This window comes from Pan paniscus, chromosome 2 (assembly GCF_029289425.2).
Source record: "Pan paniscus chromosome 2, NHGRI_mPanPan1-v2.0_pri, whole genome shotgun sequence".
NCBI classification, from domain to species: Eukaryota; Metazoa; Chordata; class Mammalia; order Primates; family Hominidae; genus Pan; species Pan paniscus.
The window spans coordinates 148985152-149011921 of NC_085926.1; the positions used below are offsets into that span (position 1 = coordinate 148985152).

At 44.9% G+C, this 26770-nt stretch overlaps 1 protein-coding gene across 7 annotated transcripts in view; it reads left to right on the forward strand.

Annotated features, from left to right (window-relative positions):
* The first annotated feature begins 363 nt into the window (after positions 1-363).
* The window catches only part of MED12L (mediator complex subunit 12L), a 349139-nt gene continuing 322732 nt past the window's right edge, over positions 364-26770 (forward strand). For 3 of the 7 annotated variants that reach the window (XM_063602974.1, XM_063602975.1, XM_063602976.1), the window contains exons 1-2: positions 382-590; positions 1454-1681. In XM_063602974.1, the coding sequence (XP_063459044.1) occupies positions 1583-1681 (99 nt within the window). In that variant the 5' untranslated portion in view covers positions 382-590; positions 1454-1582. Of the gene's footprint in view, positions 591-1453; positions 1682-26770 lie in introns of those variants that run through there. The other 4 variants (XM_055110602.2, XM_055110603.2, XM_057301943.2 and 1 more) reach the window with 3 other exon arrangements.

Below are 26770 nucleotides of genomic sequence, written 5' to 3' on the forward strand. Positions count from 1 at the left end.
GCGGGTTGGATGACCAAGGTCTGCCCTGGAGGATCACCCTCCCCGCCCCTTCCACGCTCCCGGCGCAGGTGAGGTTTTCGGCCCAGGCCACGGGGACCGCGACCTCTGGGGAGGTCGAGGCGGAGGGTGCAGCGGGGGGCTTGGAGCAGGGCTCCAGAGGGCGCTCCCTCCCTCGCCCAGGTTCACTCCAGGGGCAGCCTCGGCGCCGGGGCCCGCGGGCTGCGCGTTCTGCGGCTGCGAAAACCCGGAGAGGCGGATTGGAGCGCGCTCACCGCGCTCTCAGCCAACTCCTCCGCGGTCCGGCCGCCGAGCTGGGCATGCTCAGTGCGGACGCCGCGCCGCCGTCCGCCAACTCGGAAGCTCGCGCTCCCGGGCCGTGGGGGCGAGAACGCCGGCGGCGAGCCGGCGTCGCTCGCCGCCCCCAGACAGTGGCAAACTTCGCGGCGTTCCCGGAGCTCGTCCGGGCGAGGCAGATACCGCACAAATAAAATCAAATCCAATTCCCCCATCCCAACCCGAATGATGGAGGCTGCGGCGGCCGGAGTGACCCCGCCGCCGCCAGCCCCAGCCCGCTAGCCGCGGACCAACAGGTAAAGTGTTGGGGGTTGGGGGCGGAAGGGAAGAGGAGCTGGGGCCGGGGGGAGGCGGCGGGCTGGAGGAGCCCGAGACGCCTGCGGGCTGGCTGCCCCCGTCGGCGCTCACAGCCATCGCTCCTCACCCCCTTCCCCAGCCCCTGGAGGGACTGTAAAGGGTTAAGTCGGCCCCACGCCACCGTGAGCACGGCCCCCTCCAGCCGCCGCGACCGCCAGCAGCGCGCCTCGGCGCCTGCCCGGAGCCGCCGAGGGGACCGTAGCTGCGGATGCGCCACTGGAACCTGGCGGGCGTCTAGGAGGCACCGGCCGCTTCCCACCGGCCGCATCCCTGCGTCTCGCGCCCCCTCCAGACCTGCCTCTGCCTGCACTGGCCCGGTCCGCGTCCAGGTGGCGGGGTCTGCGGGGCGCGTGGCGGCGGGGGAAGGGTCCCTGCCGGGGAAGAGAGGCGGGGGCGGTCCGCTCCACAGCTTCTTCCCGGGAGGGGTGGGCCACCCTCGCCTTGGGCGAGCACTTCAGCCACCAGCCTAGGCGCCAAGAAAAGTTTTTTTTTTTTTTTTTTCCAGTGCCCCACCCCCACCCCCATCCTGCGCCCAGCTGGGGTGGGTTTGGGTCCATTGGTGAAAAAAGTCACACGTTCCCATCAGCTGCTCCTCCCCCTGGAGACAAGGTAGGGGGGAGCAGAGGAGGCAAGCGCCGCGGAGGACCCTGGCCGACCTCTAGCCCCTCCGCCGCCGCCACCGGAGCGGTGCGTCCCGGGGCTCGAGCGCAGCCGAGTACCCGCCGAAGGCTGTCCCCCATCAGTGCGTGTCTGCTGCCGGGCAGCGGCAGCATCCAACCTGCTTTATTCCTCCTGCCTGCAGCGCCACAGCGAGCGAGCGAGCGAGGAGGGGGAGAGAGGGAGTCTGTCTGCAAAGTGCTGCTCCCTGGTGCTCAGAGGCGGCTGCTCCAGCTCCAACTCTCATTCATTTCGCCGGTTAACATGAGAGATCATGGCCGCCTTCGGGCTTCTCAGCTATGAGCAGAGACCGCTGAAGCGCCCCCGGCTCGGGCCGCCCGACGTCTACCCACAGGACCCCAAGCAGAAGGAGGTAAGGGCGCCGGCGGCCTCCCCGGCAACCGGGGCCGCGCTCTGCAGCACTGACCCGGGGCCAAGTTGGCCCAGCGGGCATCGCCGGCGCTGCGGGGGAAGAGGTCGGGGAGGGGGATTAGAGGCGGGGGCCAGGCTGGGGGTGCTGGGCGACCCCCCGGCGGCGGAGACCGAGCGGCTGTCAGTCCCCGCGCTCCACTGGGGCGCTCGCTTTCCATGTGCCGGTCGCTTTCCCGTTGCCGGGCCTTGCACGGCGCCGCCGGGCGCTTCTCGGGCTTCTTCCCTGCCGAAACCTTGCTCGCTCTCACCCGTTTCTGCCTGCTTTATTTTTCTTCTTGCCGCTTCGGTAAATCGTCGTAAACTTTTTGAAAAATGTTGGAATGCAGTGCATCCTACACTGAGGTCTTGCGTTTTGCGTTTGCTGGCCAGAGACGAAGGTGGGGGGGAAGCTTTTCAAATTTTCCAGTTTGGAATGGAAGTCGTTTTTATCGAAGTGATAAATATTTAGCTCTCTGAATATACCTCTGTAACCCTTCTGCCCTTTAAAAATTAAAATTAAGGAGAAACACTGATTTTCGTCTCTAGAGGCAATGGGCTTAATTGCTAGAGGCTGTTTTGTATACGTAAAAGCAGGCGAGTTACCTTGGGAGGGAATAGTTCCCAGGATTGCTTATTTCTTTGAATGAGATTAATTGGAGACACCTTGACTCTTGCACCAGCTACATTAGCTTCAATGGCTAGGGTAACCATGGCATTTTGTAGCTGTGTATCTGTTTGTCAGGAGTTAACAAGTAATTATGTAACAAGTCTCTAGTTATAATGATCACCTTTGGCTACACCATTTGCCCAGGGACTTGCCTTTTTTTTTTTTTTTTTTTTGATCACCTGCTACCCAGCAGTGCTTTCTGAGTTTGCCAGCTGCAGTCCACCCATCTTCTGTTCAGCTAAACACGAACTGACCACATTTCAAAACTTACCTTTCTGAGAATCTAAAAACCCTCCATTAAAAGTTTGTGGGCCCACTGATAGCACAGAAAGGGCCTTGTAAACCAGGCAAGGAGGGGTCCTTAAGACTTTCCTTTTGATAAATGTATCTTTCATTAGGAGAGTAAGTGCTTGTTCTGGCTAAACTGTCTTGCTTATAAAGTGTCTGAGAAGTAAGGAACAGCAACTCCTTTTAGAGGTTTAGCACACTAAATATGCTCTAGCATCAGTGGAGTCACGCAGATGAAAGCTGGGAAGGTTTTACAGGTGGTTTCCAGCACCAGCTTTACAGGATGGTAGAGGTTTGAGAAGATTTCCCAGATTTTTTTTCCTACCCGTTACCCCACCCTGCTACCCCAACTTAGAATGAAGTTAATGGTTAAGGACTGGAAATAATAGAGAAGCTGAGGATCAAGTGTACAGTTAATAGCTTAAAAATTATTGGGAGGAAATTCTTAAAGTTTTGATAGGGACAGGGATATTTTGTTGGTTGAACTTTATTATCTCGTAATTAATGTCTTACTCTGTCTTTCCAGAGGGCAGCATAATTGATAGCATGATGGCTTGGGGTGCTGTGTGGGCTTATTTAGCATTTGTTCTTCAGGCCAATGCTCATTTCACGATTGGGGCCTCTGATTCTGGAAAGAGTAATTTTGGATTTCAGGGTCTCACAACATTTTATGGAGTTCTGAAACTGGAAGCGACCTTAGGGACTACTTTCTATAACTTCCTTTTGACTAAGTGAAACAGGCCTGGGAAAGCTTGACTCGTTTAACCAAGGTGTATAGGTGAATAAGCAGAGGAGTTGTACCACCAAACCAGTATTTATGTCAAAACTAATACTGCTTTGAGGATGATTTATGCTAAATTATCTTCTGATGTTATCCCCTTTCCCCCAAGGCAGCCAATGTTTCAAGTCTCCCAAGCAGACAGAGTTATGTGTGGCTGTAGCCAAATTTGGGTACAATATGGAACAGGTGCTTGGCTGTTCTTGGGTGGTTGGTGAGTAGAGTTTCCTAAGCTTTAGTTATTTATGTCCTACCTCCCTCAAGATTTCTACCCTACCCCTGTACCACCTGTACTTTTATTCTGAAGTTTTCTTTAAACTAATTTTTTAAGAAACTTTGTGTTTCCTGGGCAGTACTACACGTGGAGTCATGGATTTATTGAAATATATGTATATATAAAATTTATATCAAATCATGTTTACATACTATTTTTAATCTATTTGATATTACATGCACACACGTATATGATTATACATAATAAAATGAGACCATTACTATTAACACTTTAAAAGTTCATCTGTGTATCGAAAACAACGGTTGTGTTCCATTAGAGATATGTGTGGTGGAAAATGCTGATTTAATGGAGGAAGTGTGGGCTTCCAAGTTGGGCCAACCTGGATTTAGCTTTTTTTTTTTTGGCAATTGTGTGGCCTTGGGCAAGTTGCATAGCCTCTCATTTGTAAATTAGTTTGATTGTGCACTTCAGAAAAAATTTCAAACCAACATTTGTGTGAGAAAAGCCCTCCTCCTGGTAGAAGTTATTCTTGTCACCATAAATGTAATTTTTATTGTTGTTGTTAACCAGTGGTAATATATTTCAGAAAAGGGCTCCCAGAAGATAGGGTGGAACCCGTGAACGAAGACCCATGTGGAGAAGTATGGGGGTGGGGCGGGGGGCAGAATATGGAAGCTTTAACCTGCCTGATGGATTGGTTATATTTTTTTGAGAGCTTGCTGTGCATCAGCATCCTGTAGGACTTCATTATATATTGTGTTATAATACTTTGCTTCCCACAAACAGACTGTGCTCAAGCCTTTAAAGCAGGGAATCAGAAAACTGGCAGTCATCCTTGAGACCTCCTCCTTGCTTATACCCCATTCATCCATCAGCGTCTCTACATCCATGCGCACATCCTGTTCAGTTCCAAAATATACTTCCAATCCACCAGATGCTCTCCAGTTTCACCAGTATGCTTGGTCTCCCTTCTGGCTTCAGGGTGACTTCTCTGCCCCAGGGCTCCTGCATATTCTGTTCTGGTCTTTCTGCCTGGACACCTGTCTAGCCACCCCCTCACACTTAGCATTCCACTCAGCTCTTCTCACCTTAGCCTGTGGTTAGAAAGGTAGGCTCTGGTGCCAGTCTGCTTGGGTTGGGACCCTGACTGTCCTGTTTATGTGCCCCTTATTCTCCCTATACTTCATTTTCCTTCCATATAGAGTGAGAGTGATAATACTACTTAACCCATAGGGCTGTTGGAAGATTACCTAGATAATATATGTAAAAAGCACTTAGAACAGAATCTGTCATAGATTCAGCCCCTATATGTTTGCTGTCATGAACTACTGTCATGCCTGCCCCTTCATCATTCAAGTCTCAGGCTTTTCTGATATATCATTTACAATTATATACTTATTTGCATCTTGCCATCTCCCCCTAATAGGTCAGTTTCATGAGGGCATGGATGAGGTCTGTTTTGGTATGGCAGAAGTACCTGGCACCTGCACAGTTAGTTCCTAGAAGGCTGAGGGCACAAATATTTATTGGAACATGAATAAACTTGGGATGAATAAATTAAAAAGGGAAATCCGGTGACTGAGGGCTGTTGGGGAAAGTCAAGGTTAAAGCTGAAAGTATCCTTTGCATCTATCTGCTTTGGAGCCTAGGTTAAGCCTGAAAGTAAAATTAAGCTCCAGAAGTAGGAAGGAAGAGGAGGTTTACTCTGGGACAAAAGAGACTGAAACAGGGCCAGGTGTGGTGGCTCATGCCTGTAATCCCAGCACTTTGGGAGGCCGAGGCGGGTGGATCACCTGAGGTCAGGAGTTCGAGACCAGCCTTAACAACATGGTGAAACCCCGTCTCTACTAAAAAATACAAAAATTAGCTGGGCATGGTGGTAGGCGCCTGTAATCCCAGCTACTTGGGAGGCTGAGGCAGGAGAATCGCTTGAACCCGGGAGGCGGAGGTTGCAGTGAGCCGAGATTGTGCCATTGCACTCCAGCCTGGGGGACAGAGCAAGACTGCATCTCAAAAACAAAACAAAACAACAACAACAAAAAACAACAGAAAAAGAGGCCGAAACATTTGAAGAGTAAATATGTGCAGAAAATCAAATTTGTTAGAAAAATGGGTTGGGGCAGTAATGAGATTTCCGGGAATCAGGAGCTGTAGAGCCCCACCAGCAAGGACCTACGGGAATAATGGCCTGGTGTGCAGTGCAGGGGCTGCCCGAAGATATACACAGCATGACTTAGGAGAGCTGGTGGTGATGGTGGTGTCTGCATGCGGATATCCCAGAGTGGTGGTTCTTCAACTTCAGAGGACATTCAGATTACCCTGAAGGCTGGTTGAAACAGATTGCTGGGTCTCTAAGATTCAGTAGGTCTGAGGTCAGGCCTCAGAAATTGCACTGGTGACAAGATCCCAGGTAATCTGATGGTGCTGGTCTAGGGCCCCACTTCGAGAACCCTCACCTAAAGGGAAGACATCCAGTTCTGCAGGGGCTAGAGCATTCTGCTTGATACAAGCAGGGCTGGATTAGACTTCTATGTATGGCTGAAGTTGCAGTAGTTTGGTTTAACAGCCAACCCAGCCAAGATTTGGTGTTCTTGTCCCAGAATTTGTGCCCTCTCTTAGTTCAGATCTAAGGGAATGGACCAGGAAGTCTCAGTCCCCCTCCAGTGGCTTTTTCCATTACACTTGAAATAAAATGCAAACCCTTTACCTTGGCCTTCAAGGCCCTACCAGTCTGGCCCTTGTTCACCTCTACAGTCATTGCCTGCAGCCAAACAGCCTGGCTTTGAGTTCTGGCTACCCTGTTTACTGCCTGTTTGACTCAGCTTCCTCAACCATGGAATGAGGTTTGTATTTCTTCCAACTTCATAGAGTTGCTGGGAAGAGAAAATGAGCTAATGTATGCAAAGTGTGTAGAATCGTGCCTGTCACACAGGCAGCACTCAACACAGGTCAGCCACTATTAGCTGATCCCTTATTAAAGGATGCTGGGGGTCTCCTGTTGTACTTAACCATAACAGCCACAAGATCCTGCCTTTCAAGATCTGGGCTTTGAGTCACCCCTTCCAACTTGCTGTGTGGTGGGACCACAGGCTGCCTCTCTCTTCTTCCAACAGGCCTAGCTTCTTTGTGTATAGGTTCCTGTCCCTTGCTCCCTGCAGCAGTTTTGTTTCCTGTCATTTGGTTCTTAGCTCAGAAACTCCCCCACAGGGAGGCCTTCCTTGCAGCCTGTCTTCCCTCATCCTTGCCAGTTCATTTCCCTGAGTTAATATGTTTTGTAGCGCTTGTCACTGAAATGCAATTATTAGGATGCTATTCTCTCCATGGCCTGCCTTCCAGCTGGAATGTAAGCTGCATGAGAGCAGAGGCTTGTCTGTGGTGTTCACATCTGTGAACGGCCTAGTGCCTGGGAGTAGACTAGGTGCTCAGTAAATACTTCATGAAGAAATTAATAAATGCAGAAAGAACTATTAATGAGCAATTGTGAGTATTTATAACATTTAACTATCTCAATGCTTGGTTTATTTTGGTAACTCCTGTTAGTTTTCTTGTTAGCATCGAAAACTCTTAAACACATGAATGCCTGTTTTAGAGGCAGCTGGGGAAGTGGAGTGAGGGAGGTGGAAAGTTTGTTTCTTCAAAAGGGGAGGATGTTGATAAAGTTTTCTGGGAAGAAAGGACAGGTTGACCAGTTGACTTGGGGGACCAAAAGAAGAGGCAAGGGAGATACTTGAGTTCAGAAAGCTCCTCACCTGAGACTAATTGGCTGGCCCCAGGCGCTGCTGCAGACCTCCCAGAATCCCAGTGTTCAGGGAGGAACTGATGTTTGTGCTTAACTCATGCCTCAGGTGACTCTTAGGAGAGGAGCAGTGTAGGAAGCACTGGTTGGGAGGTCCTGCTGTTTTCAGCTTCTCACAGTTTGCTACCCAAACTCTATGGCCAGGGAGGAGGAACTCAGCTGGTTGTCATTTTTCAGGGTCTGCCAGCCTCTGCAGCCGAATGTGAAAGATGCTTGTTAAAAATGGACATATATACTTTGGGAGACCAAGGCTGGAGGATTGCTTGAAACTAGAAATTTGAGGCCAGCCTGGGCAACATAGTGAGACACCCATCTCTACAAAAAAATTCAGAAAGCCAGGTTTGGTGGTGCACACCTGCGGTCCCAGCTACTAGGGAGGTCAAGGTAGGAGGATCACTTGAGCCCAGGAGGTCAAGGCTGCAGTGAGCTGTGATCTTGCCATTGCACTCCAGCTTGGGCTATAGAGTGGTACCCTGTCTCTTAAAAAATGCAGATAAAGTGGCCCACCTCTACCCCAGAAATGCTGAGTCAGAATTCTGGGAAGGAAGCTCAGAAATTTGCATTTTAAACAAGCTTTCTAGGTGATTCCGAAACATGTCAAGCTTGAAAACCTTTGCTTTAGTTTGCTATCCTTATCTGTAGAGAGCATTGTGAACTGGGCTCCCCCTTATTCCTACCTGCTGCCCTTGATTTGACGTATTAGACGTATTAGAATCTTTTGGATAATAAATACTACTCGAAGTATAGTACCTTTTGGTACTAAACAGTGCAAATGAGTTTAGTTACTTTCCTCCTTGAAGTTCTAATAACCATGGTTCCCAGCATAGGCTTGTTTTCTGTTGCTGTACACAGTTTATAGCAGAGGAGAGTTTTATGCCTTGGTTTTGAAGTAGCTATATCTCCATTCTGCATGCACTTGGCTAAACTGGGGTATAAGCGAGCAGGTCTTGCTTTGTTCCATGAAGCCATTCTTTGAACTTGTCAGGGTTGAAGGATTTTCTTTGACTGTGTCCCTGGGTTCTCAGTTTTGCTCTTTGGGGACCCCGTAAGGCTGGTGAGCACGAGGTAGGAGAGGATGAGGATGCGCAGAGTTGAAAGATTACTAGTTGAACCAGTTAATAGTGCCACCCGCAGGTGTGTGCACGTGTGTGTCTGCACATGCATATATGCACCAGTGTGTGAAGACAGAGCTCCTCGTTAGTGTAGTAGAGAGTTAAAGAAAAAAGAAAAGCAGAAGTAGAAGCATAGAGTAAGTGAAACTTGCAAACTACAAGAATTGTGATGTATTTCTTCTGAAGCTCTCCTCCCATGAGGTTCTGGGAACACCATTCTCAGGGCTTCTAGACTAGGCAGGAATTTGAGAAGTTGGAAGGATCCACAAGAATGAACATGATGAAAGATGTTAAAATGTCAAGTCTCTTGAGCAGTGAAGGAAGGGGTGATTGACTTAGCTTGGAGAAAAGCTGACTTCAGAATCTGAGAAAAACCAGGTGGAGGGAAGAAATCCAATTGAAATGTAGAGGGGACGCTCTTACCTCCTACGTATTCCTCCCCAAAAAGGGAGCATGGAAACACTTGGACTTTTAATTACCTTTAGATAATTTCTAAAGCTGGGTGATGGTGACAAGGGAGTTCATGATACTGTTCTCTTTCTCTTAGAAAATGTGTATGTATATGTAAAGAACAATGTCATTAAGTTACACAGTAGCTTAATTTTGACTTAAAAATATATATACACAATCTAGAAGGATTACCACTCACATGCAACCAGTTATCTCTGGGGGATAGGATTAAGGATGATTTTTATTTTCTTCTTTGTACTAATTTGTATTCTAAGCTGTAACAATAGATATGTACTACTTTTGTCATTGGAGGAAGTACATTAAAGAATAATTGTTAAGTAACTTTGACTGATTTAGAGAAATGGGTTTCTGTTAGTTCCAAGCCAACCTAGAGCCCCTTTAGGTGGTGCCTAGGCAGAGGGATCTCATAGGGTATAGATAGAAGCATTTATGTACCTGCGATCTGCCAAAAGCTGGATAGGGCTGGAGTTAGGACTGTTAGGTGATCATTCCAGCTCCACGACTTGAACAGTGCGATATCGGGCAATTTGGCCATTTTCCTCACCTATAAGCTGCAGAGAATAATATCTGATATATAGAGCATTTTAAATGTGAAGTAGCATTGTAAACTTAACTTTTTAATCAAATGTAAGGTATAAATTCAGTGACCTGCAGGAGCAGGTTTATACCAGCTGATTGTTAAAATTTCAGGAATTTCATGAAATGGTTGATACCATGTTGGTAGCTTGAAATTGGCCATACAATTCAATAGTAGTAGTATTTACACCAAGGAAATTGGCAAATGCTACAAATGAGAACTTAATTTCATTTTTTTTCTTTTAAATTAGAGATGTAGTCTTGCTCTGTCACCCAGGCTGGAGTGCAGTGGCACCATCTTGGCTCACTGCAACCTCTGCCTCCCAGTTTCAAGCTATTCTCCTGCCTCAGCCTCCCGAGTAACTGGGATTACAAGCGCATGCCACCATGCCCAGCTAATTTTTGTATTTTTAGTCGAGATGGACTTTCGCCATGTTGGCCAAGTTGGTCTTGAACTCCTGACCTCAGGTGAGCCACTGTGCCTGGCTGACTTTCTTTCAGTCTAAGCTGGTTAACATTTACCTGCATACCACCGGGTGTAGTTATAGATGGCAGACACTTTGTTGGCTACTTCAACATGATTATTATCCTGCTTTTCCCTTGCCTGCTTCTCACTAAAAACTTTTTTTTCTTTTTTTTTAAAGCCAGATCCTAGCAAGGCTCAGTGGTGCATGCCTGTAATCCCAGCTACTCTGGGGACTGAGGCGGGAGAATCACTTGAGCCTAGGAGTTCAATAGTAGCCTGGGCAACATAGTGAGAGCTGATCTCAAAAGAAAGCCAGATTATCACTTTCCTAGTTTCCCTTGCATGTTGAGATAAGCATATAACTTAACTCTGGCCCAAGAAATTTAATGAAAATCTGGACTCCTGGAAAATATTTGTTTCCTGTCTGATAAAAGTACAGGCACAGAAGGAGAATGGCATCTCCTGATGACCTGAAGTCTCCTTAGTTTTCTATCTTTGGAAAGGTAATAAAAGAACATGATAGCTGGATCTGGGGCAAGCATCTTATGGCCTTGTGGCAGCAAGCCTATGGAGAAAAGACAACATGAGGAGTCAGTTGAGTGGCTTTATGAAATCGCTAGGCTGCTAAACTGACTTTGGGACCTCTTCTCCTTGGACTTCTTGTTAAGTAAACAGTGCATAGCTATCCTCATGGTTTAAGCCACAGTTGGACCATATGTCAATTTCTTATAGCCATATAATGTTGTTAAGGTACTTTCTGTTTATATTTTGGTATCCTTGAATAATCATGAGGGCCACTCCCCCCGCCCCACACCCACCCCCTTTTTTTTCCTCAGGGATTACACATTCCAGGAACTCTCCTGCTCTTTGGCTTCATGAGGAATATATGGCAAGAGACAAAGAGCAGTGGTATCTTATCCATTAGGCAGTGCATTCTGACCTGGTCCTATCAGAAATGGAGGGGGAGCTGAACAGCGGCCTCCTTTATTTATATCTGTTTCTGGCAGAAAGCATTTTGGTGGGAAGGGAGGAAGAACCCTGTTCTGTTTTGCTGAGAGAGGGAGATTCTGTAGGTCTGCTATTTTGCGGGGGGGAAGCCATGCATGTTTATAGCTAGAAGGGAACTTTGAGGTGGATTGTTCTAACCATCTCATTCAATACAAAAGGAAATTGAGTCCCAGACAGGTTAAAGTGGCTTGTCAAAGCAGATCTGGGCCAAGCACTTGTGTGCCCTGATTTGTTCTTGCAACTTTACTTGGCCTGTCTGTAAACAGCCTCCCCTTCTGGTAAACACCCTCACGTTGCCCTGGAAATGAGAATCACTCTGCAATTTAGGGCACCCGGTGCCTCTTTGAGAGCTGGTAACTCTTCAGCTCACCACTTAATCCTCTCAGAGCTCGCCAGATCTTGTGTGGTGTTTCCTGGGCAGGGGGAAGAATGCTTCAGAAGCTCATGCATTTTTGTCATTGTGTTTTTTGATGGAAGGTTCCCAGACCTATCTGCAGCCTCTGGGGATAGCTCTGGCATTGGCGTTTGTGGACTGTGTGTGTGCTGGAGGTCATTTCTATCTAGTTTCACTTCCTTGGTTGAGATACCCCCTTATTTATGGGCAGCTCTCTTGAGAGAGACGCACACAAGTGGTACCAGTTGCCCAGTTCCCGGAAGCGTTATGTACATGACATTCTATATAAATGGATCTTTCTTAGTTGTACAATGCTGTGACCCTGAGGAGAAAAATATTAGCCATTGGATTTTATTTTCCATGTTTTGCACAAAATCTTACTATAACATATGCATGCCAAACAAATTCAGTCATTCAGCAAATGACTGAGCACCTTGTCGGCTCTTTGCCAGCTATGGCACTATGAGGACAGGACCACAGACTTGTATTTCCTACTGTGTCACTGACTTCCAACCCAGTGCCTGGCCTGCACCGAGGACTCAAAACTTTCTTTTATGAATGCATATGAGAATCCACAAATGCTAAGAGCATTAGATATAGTCCCAGTGCCCCAGGCCTTCAGTCTAGAGCAGTGGATTTCAACTGGCGAGGGGCGAGAGTGCATTTTCTTTCTCTCTCCTCAGGATGTTGGCAGTGTCTGGAGACATTTTGGGTTGCCACAACTGGGTGTGTGTCTTGGTACTTGCATATAGTGAGTAGAAGCCAGGGATGCTGCTAATGTTCACCAATGCACCAAACAACCCCCTACACCAAAGACTTAACTGGCCCCTGCTATCAGTAGTTCCAGGGTTGAGAAACTGTCGTCTAGAGGGAGTGATGGACTTGTAAATGAGGAGCACAATGTTTCAGATATTCTTTAAGAGGAAGGTACAAAGTGCTGTGGATAGAGAAAGAGATTTTTGAATCTGGAACTTGGAGGGTGTGTAGGAGTGGATGGGGTTGAGGATAGGGAAGAAGATTAATTCCAGGATGAAGGAGCAGCACATGCAAAGGGTCGCAGGACAAAATGATATGGGTGTGCCTTGGGCTGTGGGCCTGCCGCATGGTGCGGGGCATCCAGGGGAGAGCTGGGTTGGTGTGGGAAAGAAAGATGGGACACAGTCATGGGGATCTTTACTTTGTGGAGGCTTTTGGGTATTATGGTGGAGGAAGCCAGCCACCATTCAAGGGTGATAAGGGAATGAGATTTAAGATGATTGAGGGTTGCAGTTTCAAGGGACAGTGCCTCTGAGGGTCATATTGAGGCAGAAGGATTGCCTAGCTAGGTGGTCCCTGACATTCAGAACTGGAAGTGGGTGATTGGTTTCCTGGGGCTGCCATAACAAATGACTACAAACTGGGTGGCTTAAACCAACATTCACTCATTCCCTCACAGTTCTAGAGGCCAGAAATCTGAAATCTGGGTGTTGGCAGGGCCACATTCCCTCTGAAGGCTCTAGGAGGAGACTTCTTCCTTGCCTCCTTCAGCCTGTGGTGGCTCCAGGTGTTTGTGGGCTTCTTTGACTTGTGTCCACACATCACTAATTTTTGCCTCCATCTTTACATGGTCTCTCCACTTTACATGGTCTTCCTCTGGGTGTCTCTTATAAGGACACTTGTCATTGGATTTAGGGCCCACCCAGATAATCTATGATGATCTCATCCTTAATTACATCTGCAAAGACCCTTTTTCCAAATGAGGTCACATTAACAGGTTGTGGGATTTGATGTGAATATCTTTTAGGGGAGTGTTTTTTGGTCTGTGGGATTGGGAAGCTCAAGAAGAAAGGAGGGGTGTATTAGCCCGTTTTCACACTGCTGATAAAACGACATACCTGAGACTGGGTAATTTATAAAGAAAAAGAGGTTTAATGCACTCGCAGTTCCATGTGGCTGGGGACGCCTCACCGTCATGGTGGAAGGTGAAAGACATGTCTTACATGGTGGCAGGCAAGAGAGAATGAGAACCAAGTGAAAGGGAAAACCCCTTATAAAACCATCAGCTCTCATGAGATTACTACCAAGAGAAAGATATGGGGGAAACTGCACCCGTGATTCATTTATCTCCCACCAGGTCCCTCCCATAACAGGTGGGGATTATGGGAACTACAATTCAAGATGAGATTTGGGTGGGGAAACAGCCAAACCATATCAAGGGGTGAATTTATGAGAAACGTTATTTGGATGGCAGAATCAATAAGGTGGATATGTGAAGTAAGAGGAAGGAGCACGAGAATTTACCAACATTTTTAGCTTAAGCCAGTGGTGTCCAAACTTTCTGCTCTTGGGAGTCTTAAAGATTGAGGATCTATTAAGCTTTTATTTATGTAGGTTACATCTCTCAATAATTACTGTGTTAGAAATTAAAACTGAGAAATTTGAATACATATTCATTAAAAAATCATAGTCAACCAATTTCATGTTAAACTGTGTTTTTTTAATGGAAAATAACTTTTTCCCCAAACAAAAAATAGTGAAAAAAGAGTGGTATTATTTTACATTTTTGCATATCTCTTTAATGTCTAGACTTTTGTATTTAGTTCTGCATTCAATCTGTTTTGAGACATTGTTTGGGTTGAAGAGCATGCAGAAAATCTGGCCTTTCACAGACAAATAGTTAAAATGTTCTCGAGAGCTCCAGAGGTATTGGACTTGGAAAACTACTTGTTTAGACTGTTGGGTAGGTAGATCAATGGTGGTTCGTAAACTAACATGCCATAGGGAACAAAGTAATTTAACTGTTTTCCAAGGATGGGGTGGGTGAGGGAGGGGAGGAGAGAATGAGTTCATTTCTGAATGCTTCCAATGTGATATATTCATAAATAATTGAAGTCATGGGTGTGATTACCTGTTGAGAGTGTGCAAAGAGATGGAGGATCTGGATGACCTGGAGAGATGGAAGTTTCTAGGGATAGACTTCCTGAACTCTGTCAGGGGATCTCTGAGGAGGGCAGTTGATAGGGATTTATGGGTACAGATACTAAGTGACCCAAAGAGACAGCTAACATCGGTGAGATTCCAGCTCCATTTGCCTCCTCTTAGTTTTCCTTTATCAGTCTGAGCGAGGCTGAACTGGCCCTGAGGCAGGGGATTGAGGACCCAAGGGAAGTGATAGCTTTGACCTTGTTATAAATCTCTTCTTCTTAGAAAGGAGGGGAGACGGAATTGACACAGGGCTCCCCACTTACCTTGAATTTTCTACAGGCATTTCCAGAGTCAGTTGGAATGTGCCAAGATTTCCCTCAGTAAGAATAACTCAGCCTTCAACCCACATCCAGTGTGCTGCAGATCAGCTGTGCAACTGCCTCCTTGTTGTCAATTAAAATTTGGTAGAATTTGCTGCTTTCCTTTTCCAGCCATTTCATTCATGGATAATCTAATGAGGTTGTTGAGATTTGGACTATTTAAGGCATTGGCAGGAGTGAAGAACTAATAAAAATGTATTTTGTTTGAAGTGTTGTTGGAATTTTTTGCTAAGATGCTCGTTTACTTAAAGGTATGGAGGATCTATCAAAACTGTGGCTGAGGCAGTGCTAAATAATTTATCATTCTCCTGAGTTCTGCGAGGAAGGTTAATATTGACATTGCTTAGGTTCTTCTTCATCTTCTTTTTTAATAAAGCTTCACACAGTGCTGTTATTTGACAGTATGGAAAATATTTTTGGGGTCAGAGTTGTTTTTACTCTGGTCGGTTTCAGACTAAATGTAAACTCCCTCTTGAAAAAGATTCTTTATGAATTGGAGACACTGTTTACATTTCTACTACTCACTTGAATCTGCTTTTAAGTTATTGACTAATTGAAATGTTTTTGAAATTATATTTTCATTTACTTAGTACTTGATATGTGTCTTCCACTGTGTTAGGTGATATGGGGGTGTAGAAAAGAAATAGAAGCCTCCTATCTGTCTCCTCTAGAAATGTGCTTCTCAAAATAACTGTGGTGAAGGATCAGTTTTTAGAAAAATTAATTTTCAATCTGTTGTAGATTAATATAAAAATGAATTACCAGGAAAATGAAATGCTGCTTGAATGTAGTGGTAATGTCAAATTGCTGTAAAAGTTTTCAAATACTCTTCGTTTTTGCACATTTTATGTTGAGGACCAGTGACAGTATCAGACCACACTCAGGGTGGTAGCAATGCTCTAGAAGTTAATGTCGGTTTACCTACCCACATAAAACAATTTTTAAAATGACTAATTCATTAGTTTTATTTATTTATTTGAAAATTGAAGAATAACATTCCGTAGAGTGTACAAAGTGCCACATGACATTATAATAGCCACTATTTATTGTGTTCGTTGTTCTGAGTGCTTTAGGTGTTTGTTTTATGCCAGCCTCACGGTACCTGTGAGGTGGTCATTATTATCTCTTGCTTAGAAATGAAGAAACTGAGGCACAGAGAGGTACTTAACTTGCCCAGGGTCATTGAGTGGCATAGTGATGGAGTTGGACTCTCTGAGCCCATGCTGTAAACATTCTGCTCTATTTATATAGTGAGTCTAAGAATGCTGCGTGAGTTCAGAAAAGAGAGGGCTGGATACATGGAGGATACACTGGCTGATGTAGGGTCTTGAGAAAGGCAGGACCTGAATGGGTGGGACATGCTGTATCCTCTCATAAGAAAAAGCTGGAAGGGAGGAGGAGGGGGGCAGTTTTTCTGCAGATCAGGCCTGGTGGAGCATCTGCTGGAGCCCCAGCAGGTTGGGGGGTGGGGGATGGTGGTGAGCTCACGTGGTTTTGCTGTTAGATTTATCTCACTAGCTCATGCCTAATAAATCCAGTGTGGGAGAGAGTGGAGTCGGAGAGGCTGGGAGGGAGACGACTCTAGTAACCAAAGCGTGAAGTAAAAAGAGCCCGACTGATCAGGGCTTTAAATAGGACTGGAGAAGAATTGGCAGTTGGTGACAGATTGGTCAAAGGAAAGGAAGAGAGGAGAATAGACAACACTCATATTTCTTGGAACACTGTTCAGCTAGGATAGTAGGTCCTGTTGCTTGAGGACCTCAGAGTGACACAGTTTTGTACTCAGTCTTCAGTGATGGGACAGGCATTTGAATTCCTTGGGTGCTGAATTGGAATGAATACTCAGACTCCCACCCACCCTGTGACTTCTAACTGGCATTAACTGATTTACTTGAAGGTCTTATTATTAAAAGGGCCCTTGTAGCTTTGGTTTATACTGCTTGTCCTGTACTTTAAATCTCCCTTTAACGCCTGTTATTGACCTCCTTGTGGGCTGCTTGGGTGATAGTTGATCACCAGATTTGCTTGGAAGGTTTCCTAAGCTTGGTGGAGGATGAGCAAGCCCCCTGAAAATAAAAAGGGTGGAGGCTGAGAAGTGCTAACAGAGGTTAACTGTTTAGACTAGTTTTTCTGAGGTTTACCAGGGGAAATTTGTTTCCTTGACTCAAAATTATACGTTTAGCCCATTTCTGAATAATTGGCCTAAAAGTAACGAACAAAATTGCCACCACCAACAGCAAAAAAGAGACATTTCCATTCTCTTTCCCCTCTTTTCCAAGCCAGAAGAAGGATGTTCTGCAGTGAACATGGTTCACTGCAACCTCTACCTTCTGGGCTCAAGCAGTCCTTCCATCTTTGCCTCCTAAGTAGCTGAGACCATGCCGGCTAATTTTTATTTATGTTGTTTTTTGTGGAGACAAGGTCTCACTATGTTGCCCAGGCTGGTCTTGAATTCCTGGACAATCAAGTGATCGTCGCCTGGGCCTCGCAAAGTGTTGGGGTTATAGACGTGAAGCACTGCACCCAGCCTTGTTATTTTTCATGAATTTGCAATACATTTGGTGGGGAATCATTCTTTTGTCTCCCACAACATGGCTTCCTGCAGATGTGTGCTGAGCGTGGGGTCAGAGATGGAATTGAGGTGGGAAAGAAGGATAAAAGAAAGGAGCTACATAATGGCTAAGTGTAAGTCAATTAACTGGACTTCAGAGGACAGAAACCAAGGCTTATGTTTGTGTTCTCTGCCCTCAGATCACCTAGCACACTAGCTTGTTAAGTACTCTGTGAAAAATGATTTAAAGGAAAAATTTATTATGTAAGATTGCAATGCAAGAACTATATGGCATACCTCAGCAATAAGGGATCTAAAGAGAAAAGTATCTTTTGAGGCTGCCTTAAATATAATTCTGGGCAGAATAAACTAGCAAATACCTTAAGTCTTCTTTCTTGCTTTATGAATATGCAAATCTAAAAGTTCAAGTATTTTTCTCCTGCAGTTTCCTAGATTTTTTTTCTGAGAGCCACATCCAGGTGTTTGATATCAGAGGGTGATATGCATTTGAATGTGATTTGAATATGAATTAATTAATGGGATACAATTATTTAGATAAGAGTGGAGTAAATGCTAAGTATATTTAGATATAATTGGAATCAGAGGCTCTCTCCCACTTTTAAATGAGGGAGGAGGAACTGCCTGTCTCACTAGGACACTTCTGGGTAGGATGAAGGAGGTTGTCATGGGAAATTGGCACTTCTGAGAGCTGTGTGTTCAACACTTCATTCATGGTGGACATTTCCATCTAAATTGAATTTACTGAGTAGTCAGTCATGTGCTCAGTTTGGGCCATATGTGCTGGTCATACAAAAGATCATAATTATAATGATGGTGATACCATTTTTAAAGTACTTAGTGTGCGTACCAGTTACTGTGTTGATTGTATCACAACTGATTTCCACTTACCCTTTACAGTAGACATGTGAGGTAGGTGGGGTGATCTACATTTCGCAGAAGAGAAAGGGAGATGGGATTCCAGTTTAAGTTTGTTGGAATCACACTGTGCTCTCCTCAAAGATTTCACTGTCCTGGAGCATACATTGGACCTATTTGGGGCTTGCTTCTCATATGGCCACCTAACCATCCATTTTACTTCTCACCTCTCAGCCTCAGTTTCTCACCCTATAAAATGGGACGCATCCTGCCTAAGCCACTTGTCTGTTATGAGGATGGTCATGAATGTGCTGTTTAAATGTGAGGGAGTGGTATTATTACCATGATTTTTTTCTTTTTGCCTGCTCTAGGTACAGATGTTAAGATAGTATTTGCTGTTTTGTGTTGAGCTCATATCCTTTTGGTTTTGTTGGTCCCCACAGTTAGTGATTGATGGCCTGCAGGTGTGATTTGGATGGGGGTGAATGCTAATAGCAGTATAGGTGATGGTGGATGTAAAGAGCTGACTTTCATATGTGGCTTTGATGCAAATGTGGCTCTGGTGTTAGAAAGGTTGGGGCAGGAGAAGGACAAGGTGACCTTTTAGGGAAGTCCTGCCTTTCCTAAGTCAGGCCCCTACCTCTGGCCCTCTTCAGGAGGCTGGTATTAATGCTTTCTCTTATAAATATTTTGGCTGCAATGGGGAATTCTTCCCCAGCCTCCTTTAAAAAACTTCTCAAACAGCTATTAAGTATCATGTCAAGTAGAGGAGCTCCAAGTAGAAATCAGTCCCTATTGCTGTGCAGTCAGTGGCCAAGATGTCTGCTTATCCAGAGCCTTAGTGAAGCTGCTTTTCTTGGCCATTGTAGACTCTGCAGTAATGGTCTCCGTGCTGCTGCTAAATGGCCTGGATCCTGGTTTTAGGGGGCAGTCTTGCCATGGGGAATAGAGCAGAGCCTGCCCTCCCCTACCTGTATGTTTTCATTTCCTAGGGCTGCTGTAATGAAGTACCAAACATTTGGTGGCTTAAAGCAATGGACATTTATTCTCTCATGGTTCTAGAGGCTGCAAGCTTGAAATCAACATATGCAGGGCCATCCTCCCTCTGAAGCCTCTAGTGCAGGACCCTTCCTTGCCTCCTCCAGCTTCTGCTAGCTCCAAGTATTCCTTGGTTGTGGCAGCCTAACTCCAATCTCTGCCTCTGTCTTCACATTTCTGTCTTCACATTACTGTCTTCCCTCTGTGTCCATCCCTTCTATATGTGGACATTAGCTATGCCAGATTAGGACCCACCCTAATTCAGCATGACTGTCTTAACTTGGTCCTATCCGCAGAAACCCTATTTCCAAAGAATGTCCCATGCACAGGTACAGGGGTTAGGACTTTGATATATCTCTTTGAGGGACCGAATTCTACCCATCACAGTGTGGCTCCAGGGGCTGTCTCCAGATCCTCCTCTGCACATCCTCCTGAGTTGGTCTGGTACTAGCTATTGCCTTCTAGGGCCTGGGTTGGCAGCTCATTCCCTCCTGTTTTCTCAGGAGCTTGAACTTATCTGCCATCTCCCTTTCTTCCTGTTAGCTTCAATTGCTTCCTTCATCACCTTCTTCCTTGTGTGATTAAAACATGCACCAAGCTCTCACATCTTAGATCTCCTACCTTAGACCCCATGTTTGCATCTCTCCTCCTTTTTCTCCAGACTTCCAGAAGCATCCAGTGTACTCACTGTCTTCCTCACCTCCCACTTCTTCCTCTGCTCTTTCGAGTCTGGTTCTGCCCTCATCTTTCTGCTGAGACACCCCTCTCAGGTCACCCGGAATGGCCATGTTCCCTGCAGCACTTGATTCTGTTGCTCCCTCCCTTTGGGAAGCAATTTCTTCCCTCAGCTTCTGAGGTAAAACACTCCTAGTTTCCTTCTCTCCCCTCTGGCCACACTGTCTCAGTCTTTTTTGAAGGCTTATCCTCCTCTAACTGGCTATTAAATCAATACTGGATTTTTCCCAGGGTCTGTCTTAGGTCCTGGTCTTTTCTCACTTGACCTTCTCTCTAGGTGATCCCAGCCATCTCCAGGCTTCAGTCACTAGCCATATGCAGACAACTCACGACTTTAAGACTCCAGCCTAGACTTCTCTAGACCTGTATAGCTGAGTGCCTACTAGAAACATTTTCTCTGTGTGTCTGATGCCTCAAACTTAAGACGTTTATACCTGAACTTGTGATCTGCTCCCCTTCCTCTGCAAAAAGCCCCCAACATGGGGGAGATATACCATCCCAAAAGTCTAGGACATCGTTGACAACCTTGCTGTTTGTCATTCCATCCAAGAAATCAACGTAAATCCTGTTGGGTTTCCCTCCTAAATATCCCTCCATTTCTTCCTTCTCTTTACTTCCACCACCACCATCTTGGTCCAAGCTACTATTATCTGATCTTCCAACTCTCATGAGAGCCTGGTAACTGGTCCCAATCCCCTTACCCTCAGCCTCCCAGTTGGTCTGACCCTACTCCAGTCAGTTGTCCACACTGCACTTCTATTCAAGTCGGATAATGTCACCTTCTGTTTTTTTTTTTCTTTCTTTCTTTCCTTCCTTCCTTCCTTTCCTTTCCTTTCCTTTTCCTTTTCCTTTTCCCTTTCCCTTTCCTTTTCCTTTCCGTTCCTTTCCTTTCCTACAGGGTCTCGCCATGTTGGGCAGGTTAATATGAAACTCCTGGTCTCAAGCAGTCCTCCTGCCTCAGCCTCCCAAAGTACTAGGATTACAGGCATGAGCCACCATGCCCCGCCTGATGTCACCTTCTTGCTTAAAACCTTTACTGTTCTTATGATAAAGACAGAAGCTCTTTACTTGGTTCGCAGACCCTGCATAGTCTCTCCCCCAACCTGTACTGCTTCATTCTTGTCTTTTACAGCTGCATTCCACTTCCTGCTACTGCTATGACAGCATTCTTTCTTTAATTTTCCCAACGTTGCAGACTTTATCCATGCCCATCCTCTGTCTTTTCTCTTGTTAGGCACACATGCACCAATGATTGTTATGCCTTTCTGATGAATTGACCTTTTTATCATTATGACTTGTCCTTCTTTATCTCTGATAATACTTTTTGTCTTGAAGTCTACTATATCTGATATTAATACAGCTACTTCAACTCTTTTATGTTTATTGTTTGCATGGTATATGTCTTTTTCATCCATTTCCTATCAACTTATCTGTCTCTATATTTAAAGTATGTCTTTATATTTAAAGTATAGCCTGTAGTTGGGCTCTACTTTTTTACTCATTCTGACAATTCCAGTCTTCTAATTGGAGTCTTAGTCCATGAATATTTAATTAGCATTTAATGTGCTTATTGATATGGTTGGCTTTGGGTCTACCATTTTACTATTTGTTTTCTGTGTCCCCAGCTCTTTTTTTTTGGATTATTAGACTATTTTAAAAATAACTTTTGTTTACCAATTGCATTTTAGTTATACTTACTTGTGTTGTTTTTCGGAGTTGTTGCTCTAGGAATTACAGTCTACACCCCACCTATTCATGATCTCCTTAGAGTTAATATTATATCATTTCATGCAAAATATCAGAAGCTTACCACTGTAAGAGGCTATCCTCTTGAAGTTAACTCCTACTTTGCAGTCAGAGCTCAGGTCAAAGGCCACCTTTTCAGAGCATTCTTGTCTAACTTCCCAGACTAGTTTAAGCCACTGTTATGTGCTTTCTGAGCAGGCAGTTTGGGGTATTTATAACACTTGCAATTCGCTCACTATGGAATCCCCTGGACTTAGCAGAGTCTGTATGCATAATTATTTGTTAATCGAATGAAGGACGGGGAGCAAGCCTTGAGTTGTGGCTTGAAAAATATAAAATATTTCATAATAATGTATTTCAGGGGGTGGGAATGGCATGATGTAAGGCTTAGAGGTTGAAAAGACAGCGTATGTGGGGTGGCATATAATAAAATAGATTAAATGAAAGTTAAAATACAAAAATAGAAAACAGCTATAATAACAATAGCCACCATTTATAGGGCATTTAATAATGGACCAGGCACTGTGCTAAACTCTGCACATTTAATCTTATGTAACCTCAGTCCTGTGAGTTATTCCTGTCTCCTTTCAAACAAAGCCACCAAGATACAGAGATCAGTTATCTTAGTCTCAATCATAGGTAAGCCTATGCATTCAAACGCAGATCCATGTGACTCGCACACTTAGAATGGAAGCAAGGCTGGAATGCTGGGCTTGATTGTTTAAGGCTTTGAATGCCAGTCCTGGGCGACTGTGTTTTGATTTGGGGCCAGAGATAAGTGGGGAGAAGACCAGAGATGTTATTGAGGGTTTGTAGACAGTTATGCTAGATGCTGCTTTTTCCCTTCTCAGGGGAAAAAGAGAAGAAAGCCTTCTGATGCTTTCGCATAGGAGAGTGCAGAATAGAAAACTGTTTCAGGAAGATTCATCCAGGGCCAGTAGGCATGCTGGACAGGAGTGAAATGTGTGCGGAGCAGTAGCCGAATCCTACTGTAACAGCTGCCCCAGTTGGTAGGGGTGGGTTGAGGGGCGGGTGGTGGGTGGGAGGGGGGTTGTAGTATTTTAAAGGAAGGAATAAAGGGGAGATATGTTTTGAGAGAAGTATGGATAGGTTTGGTTAATGATGAGTTATGAGGAGTAAAAGATTCTTCCCTTATCTTCCAGGTCTTTTATATCTGCTAACTGTAGGTGTTGCCTAGTAACAATTACATGTATCTGTGATGGGGATTATCATAGCCCAGTTTCCCAAACTGGGGTTTACAGACATCCTTGGGGGTCTGAGAGAATGTTCTTTTGGGAGAGAGGTGGACAAGGCTAGGAAATATAGCTATAAAACCATGAAAAGTGTTTTGTTTGTTCTGAGTAAGACTTGAGCTAACTCAGCCTTCTTGACTAGCGCATAGAGGGATATTTTTCTACTTCTGTGGCTTTCTCATCCCTGGTGGACATTTCTGTCCAATTCATCGAATCGTCATGGAACTGGTTTGTTAGATGTGACTAGGGGAGAGAAAAAATAGGGAGTTTCTGCGCATGTTCTGTGCGATAGATGGTGACGCTCAGGAGGTTGTGAGTGTCTGTAGTATGTATTTGTGTGCATTATCTGACTTTGAGATGGCCATTGAAAATTGTGTTAAACTGAGCTTATTTTTTTCTTGAGTGCAAAAGAGCTTAAGAAATTCCCAAACTAGCATCAAAATGTTTTCACTTTCCCAGTGAAACATTTCATTGAAATTAAAAGATTGCTTTGAAAGTGATCCAAAAAATAAGATCATTCTGTGAAGTTCAAGGTAAATGCATGAGATTTATGGATGCAGTTGGAGGTTACCCGAAGTATCGAAGGTCTGAATTTTTTTTTTTTGAGATGGAGTCTCGCTCTGTCGCCCAGGCTGGAGTGCAGTGGCGCAATCTCGGCTCACTGCAACCTATGCCTCCCGGGTTCAAGTGCTTCTCCTGCCTCCCGAGTAGCTGGGACTACACGCAGCCACCAGCCATCACGCCCGGCAATTTTTTTGTATTTTAAGTAGAGACGGGGTTTCACCGTGTTAGCCAGGATGGTCTCAATCTCCTGACCTCTCGGGATCTGCCTGCCTCGGCCTCCCAAAGTGCTGGGATTACAGGCGTGAGCCACCGCACTGGGCCGAAGGTCTGATTTTTGTTATCAGTGTAGAATACAAAAATACAGAGTGAACACAGGCCTTTCATATTAGCATGGACTATTTTCTGGACTTTGGTTTCTGTTTCTCTCTGTGTGCCTGTCTCCCTCGAATTGCTTTAAAGCTTGTTATTTTAGTCGAAACCAATGACAAGAGGTGTGAGAGTTCTCCTTTCTCTATGTTTGGATTACTTTGTTGTAAATCTGTTGAAATCCATGTGCACAATGGTTTGGTGCACTGCTACTCTGGGCCGCTTGGTGAGACTGTGAATTCACATTCTCAGCTGGCATTGTCTCTTGGCTTAGTTAATACTTGGTCTTGGACATGTGTGTACAACTATTTTGCCCTAGATGCTGTTAATGTTAAACATATTTAAAAGTATGTCTGGATTCATGGTCTCTTCTGCTTCCCAACAGTTATTAAAAGTGCTTTATTTTTTCTCTTACTTTCCATGTTGTACAACAGGAAGATGTTCAACCTTTAATAAGAGTCCTTTTAAAAGGTTCAGTGCTGTTGATCTGGTTCCCAGAGCACAACCCTGGGAACAAGATCTTGACTAACTGTTGTGTGTGCCTCACGTTTTTGGGATCTTAGTTGCCTCACCTTTGCAGATGGGCAAAGTAGTTGCTGGAAGTTCTATTATAAGAACTGTTGGCTAGATATAGTGAACAAGCTTAAATCTCTGTAAGGAAAGGCATTGTAAGAATTTTGGTGGCTGTTACCCTCCATTATTTCAAGACATCTTTGAAGAGGTTTGGGGCTAGTACAAGAGGAAGCTATTTGTGTCCCTTAAACATTCTGGCTTGGGGGTTTTAGAGGCATGCTGTTCCAAAATTTGGACTCTCCTCTTTCTATTTTTGCCTGATTAGACTTGACAAAAGCCTTCAGAGCAGTGTCATAAAAGTTTGTTATTTGAGTTCAGGTGACACGCATTACCTCTTGTTTGGAATCTCTTAATGCTGCCTAATACCATTAAGTGTCCATGTCCAGCCCAGTTTCCCAAACTTGGGGTCTAAGGACTCCCTGAGGCTGTGGTTTTCCTCTAAAAGGGGTCTATTGGTGCATTACTGGAGTTTGAGAAATAATGTCTAAGCAACAATAGTTAACACTCTGGAACTTGAATCTTATTCTTATCTTTTGGATTTTTGTCATTAATGTTAACTCTTCTCAGAAACTTCAGGAAATAGACCATCAGAGTGCATTTGTTTGGTTGTGATACTCTGGATTTTTACCTCCTTTCACTTAGTTTCTCTAGGTCCCTGACCTAAAGTTTTGTACTAATAAACCTCACAGAAGTGACAGCTTCTTTTTTGGCTCTGTGGCCCTAGTGTTCTATAGGAAGTTAAAGGAGTGAAGTGAAAACTTTATACGCTTGGTTCCTTCCTGGATCTGTATGTGTGTTTGTGTGTGTGTGTGTGTGTGTGTGTGTGTGTGTGTGTGTGTGTAGCTTTGCGTTTGTGCCCTTACAGTGAGAGAAGGAAGGGGGTATGGTAGAGAATTCTGAATGGACTTTTCCTCTTGGGATCTGCTGCTGTTGAGCCAAGATGGGACATCCATTTTCTTCCTGGTGGTGAGACCTGTACTGGAACTGGGCATGGAAACCCCGGTTTTCTAGAAAGGCAGAAACCTCAACTCTTCATGTTAGCATGGTCTCTGTATCAGCATCACCTGGGAAGTTGTTAGAAATACAGATTCTCAGGCACCACCCCTGACCTACTGAAGTGGGAACTCTGTGGGTGGGACCAGCAGCTGTGCTTTAGCAAGTTCTTCAGAGGATTCTGATTGATGTAAAAGTTAGCCACTGCTTTAAGGAAAGGGTCTTTTTATTTTCCCAAGAAGGTTTTTTGTATCTCTTCTGACTGGAGCTTCAGGTTATCACTTTCTGGAACCAAAAATATGATACGAACAATAGCAGCAATGCTAATTGCCAGCCATTTTTATATGGTTTGATGGTTGGGAGCATAGACTTTTTGGAATTCTTCACTACTGTGTGACCTTGGTCAAGTTAGTTTCTCTCTGGGCTTTATTTTTTTTGAACTGGGTTATGGAGATAACATGGTAGAAACTATTACTATCCCCGTTTTACAATTGAGGAAATGGAGGCACAGCAGTGGTCCCAGAGCTTGCTTAGAGTCCCTCTTAAATGGAGTAGGGGGTTTAAATTCGAGCTGTCTGATTGCAGACCCTGGGCTCTTACCCACAGTGCTGTCCCCACTCTTGTCTGCATCTCCATCAGTCAGTCTTAGCTGGTGCCAGCGTGTATCCACCTGGAACCACAACTGCGAGCCAGAGGATGGCCTAGTGAGTTGGAATTAGAGCATCCCCATTGTTATCGTGTTGCAGCACGAGCAAGATTTTGACTGACACTTCAGTATGGAGCTCAGTGTTTCTTAAACCCAGAGCCTGTGAACCTCCTTTTCAGAATAGGGCTCTAAAAGATAAAAGCTATCCCTCTGGTGGGTCTGTGGCTCTCACTGGAAGTGCTGTGGAAATCTGGGCGGGGAAGAGGAGTTAGTTGATTGTGGCTGCTACCATTGAGTGGGTGGGGCTGTCTTCAGTGTGCAGATGGGTGGGTTCCATGAAAAATTGTCCTGTGTCCCCTGCACTTTCAGATGTGTCACTGAAACCTTCAACTGTTTTTTTCCCATCTCAGATGGGAATCTGTTTTACATATGATCTCAAAGTATTTTTTGTATGATTTTAATATACATTTAATACACACTGAGTTTCTGAGGAATATAACTGTTGCGTCTTACTATGTTGGGAGACTATTTTGTTAGTTTGAAACTGTAGCAAGAGTGTATCACAGTTTCAAAAAATTCATGTTATGCTCTTCCTGATCATTTGAAATGGCAATACAGCACACCTGTATCAGTTT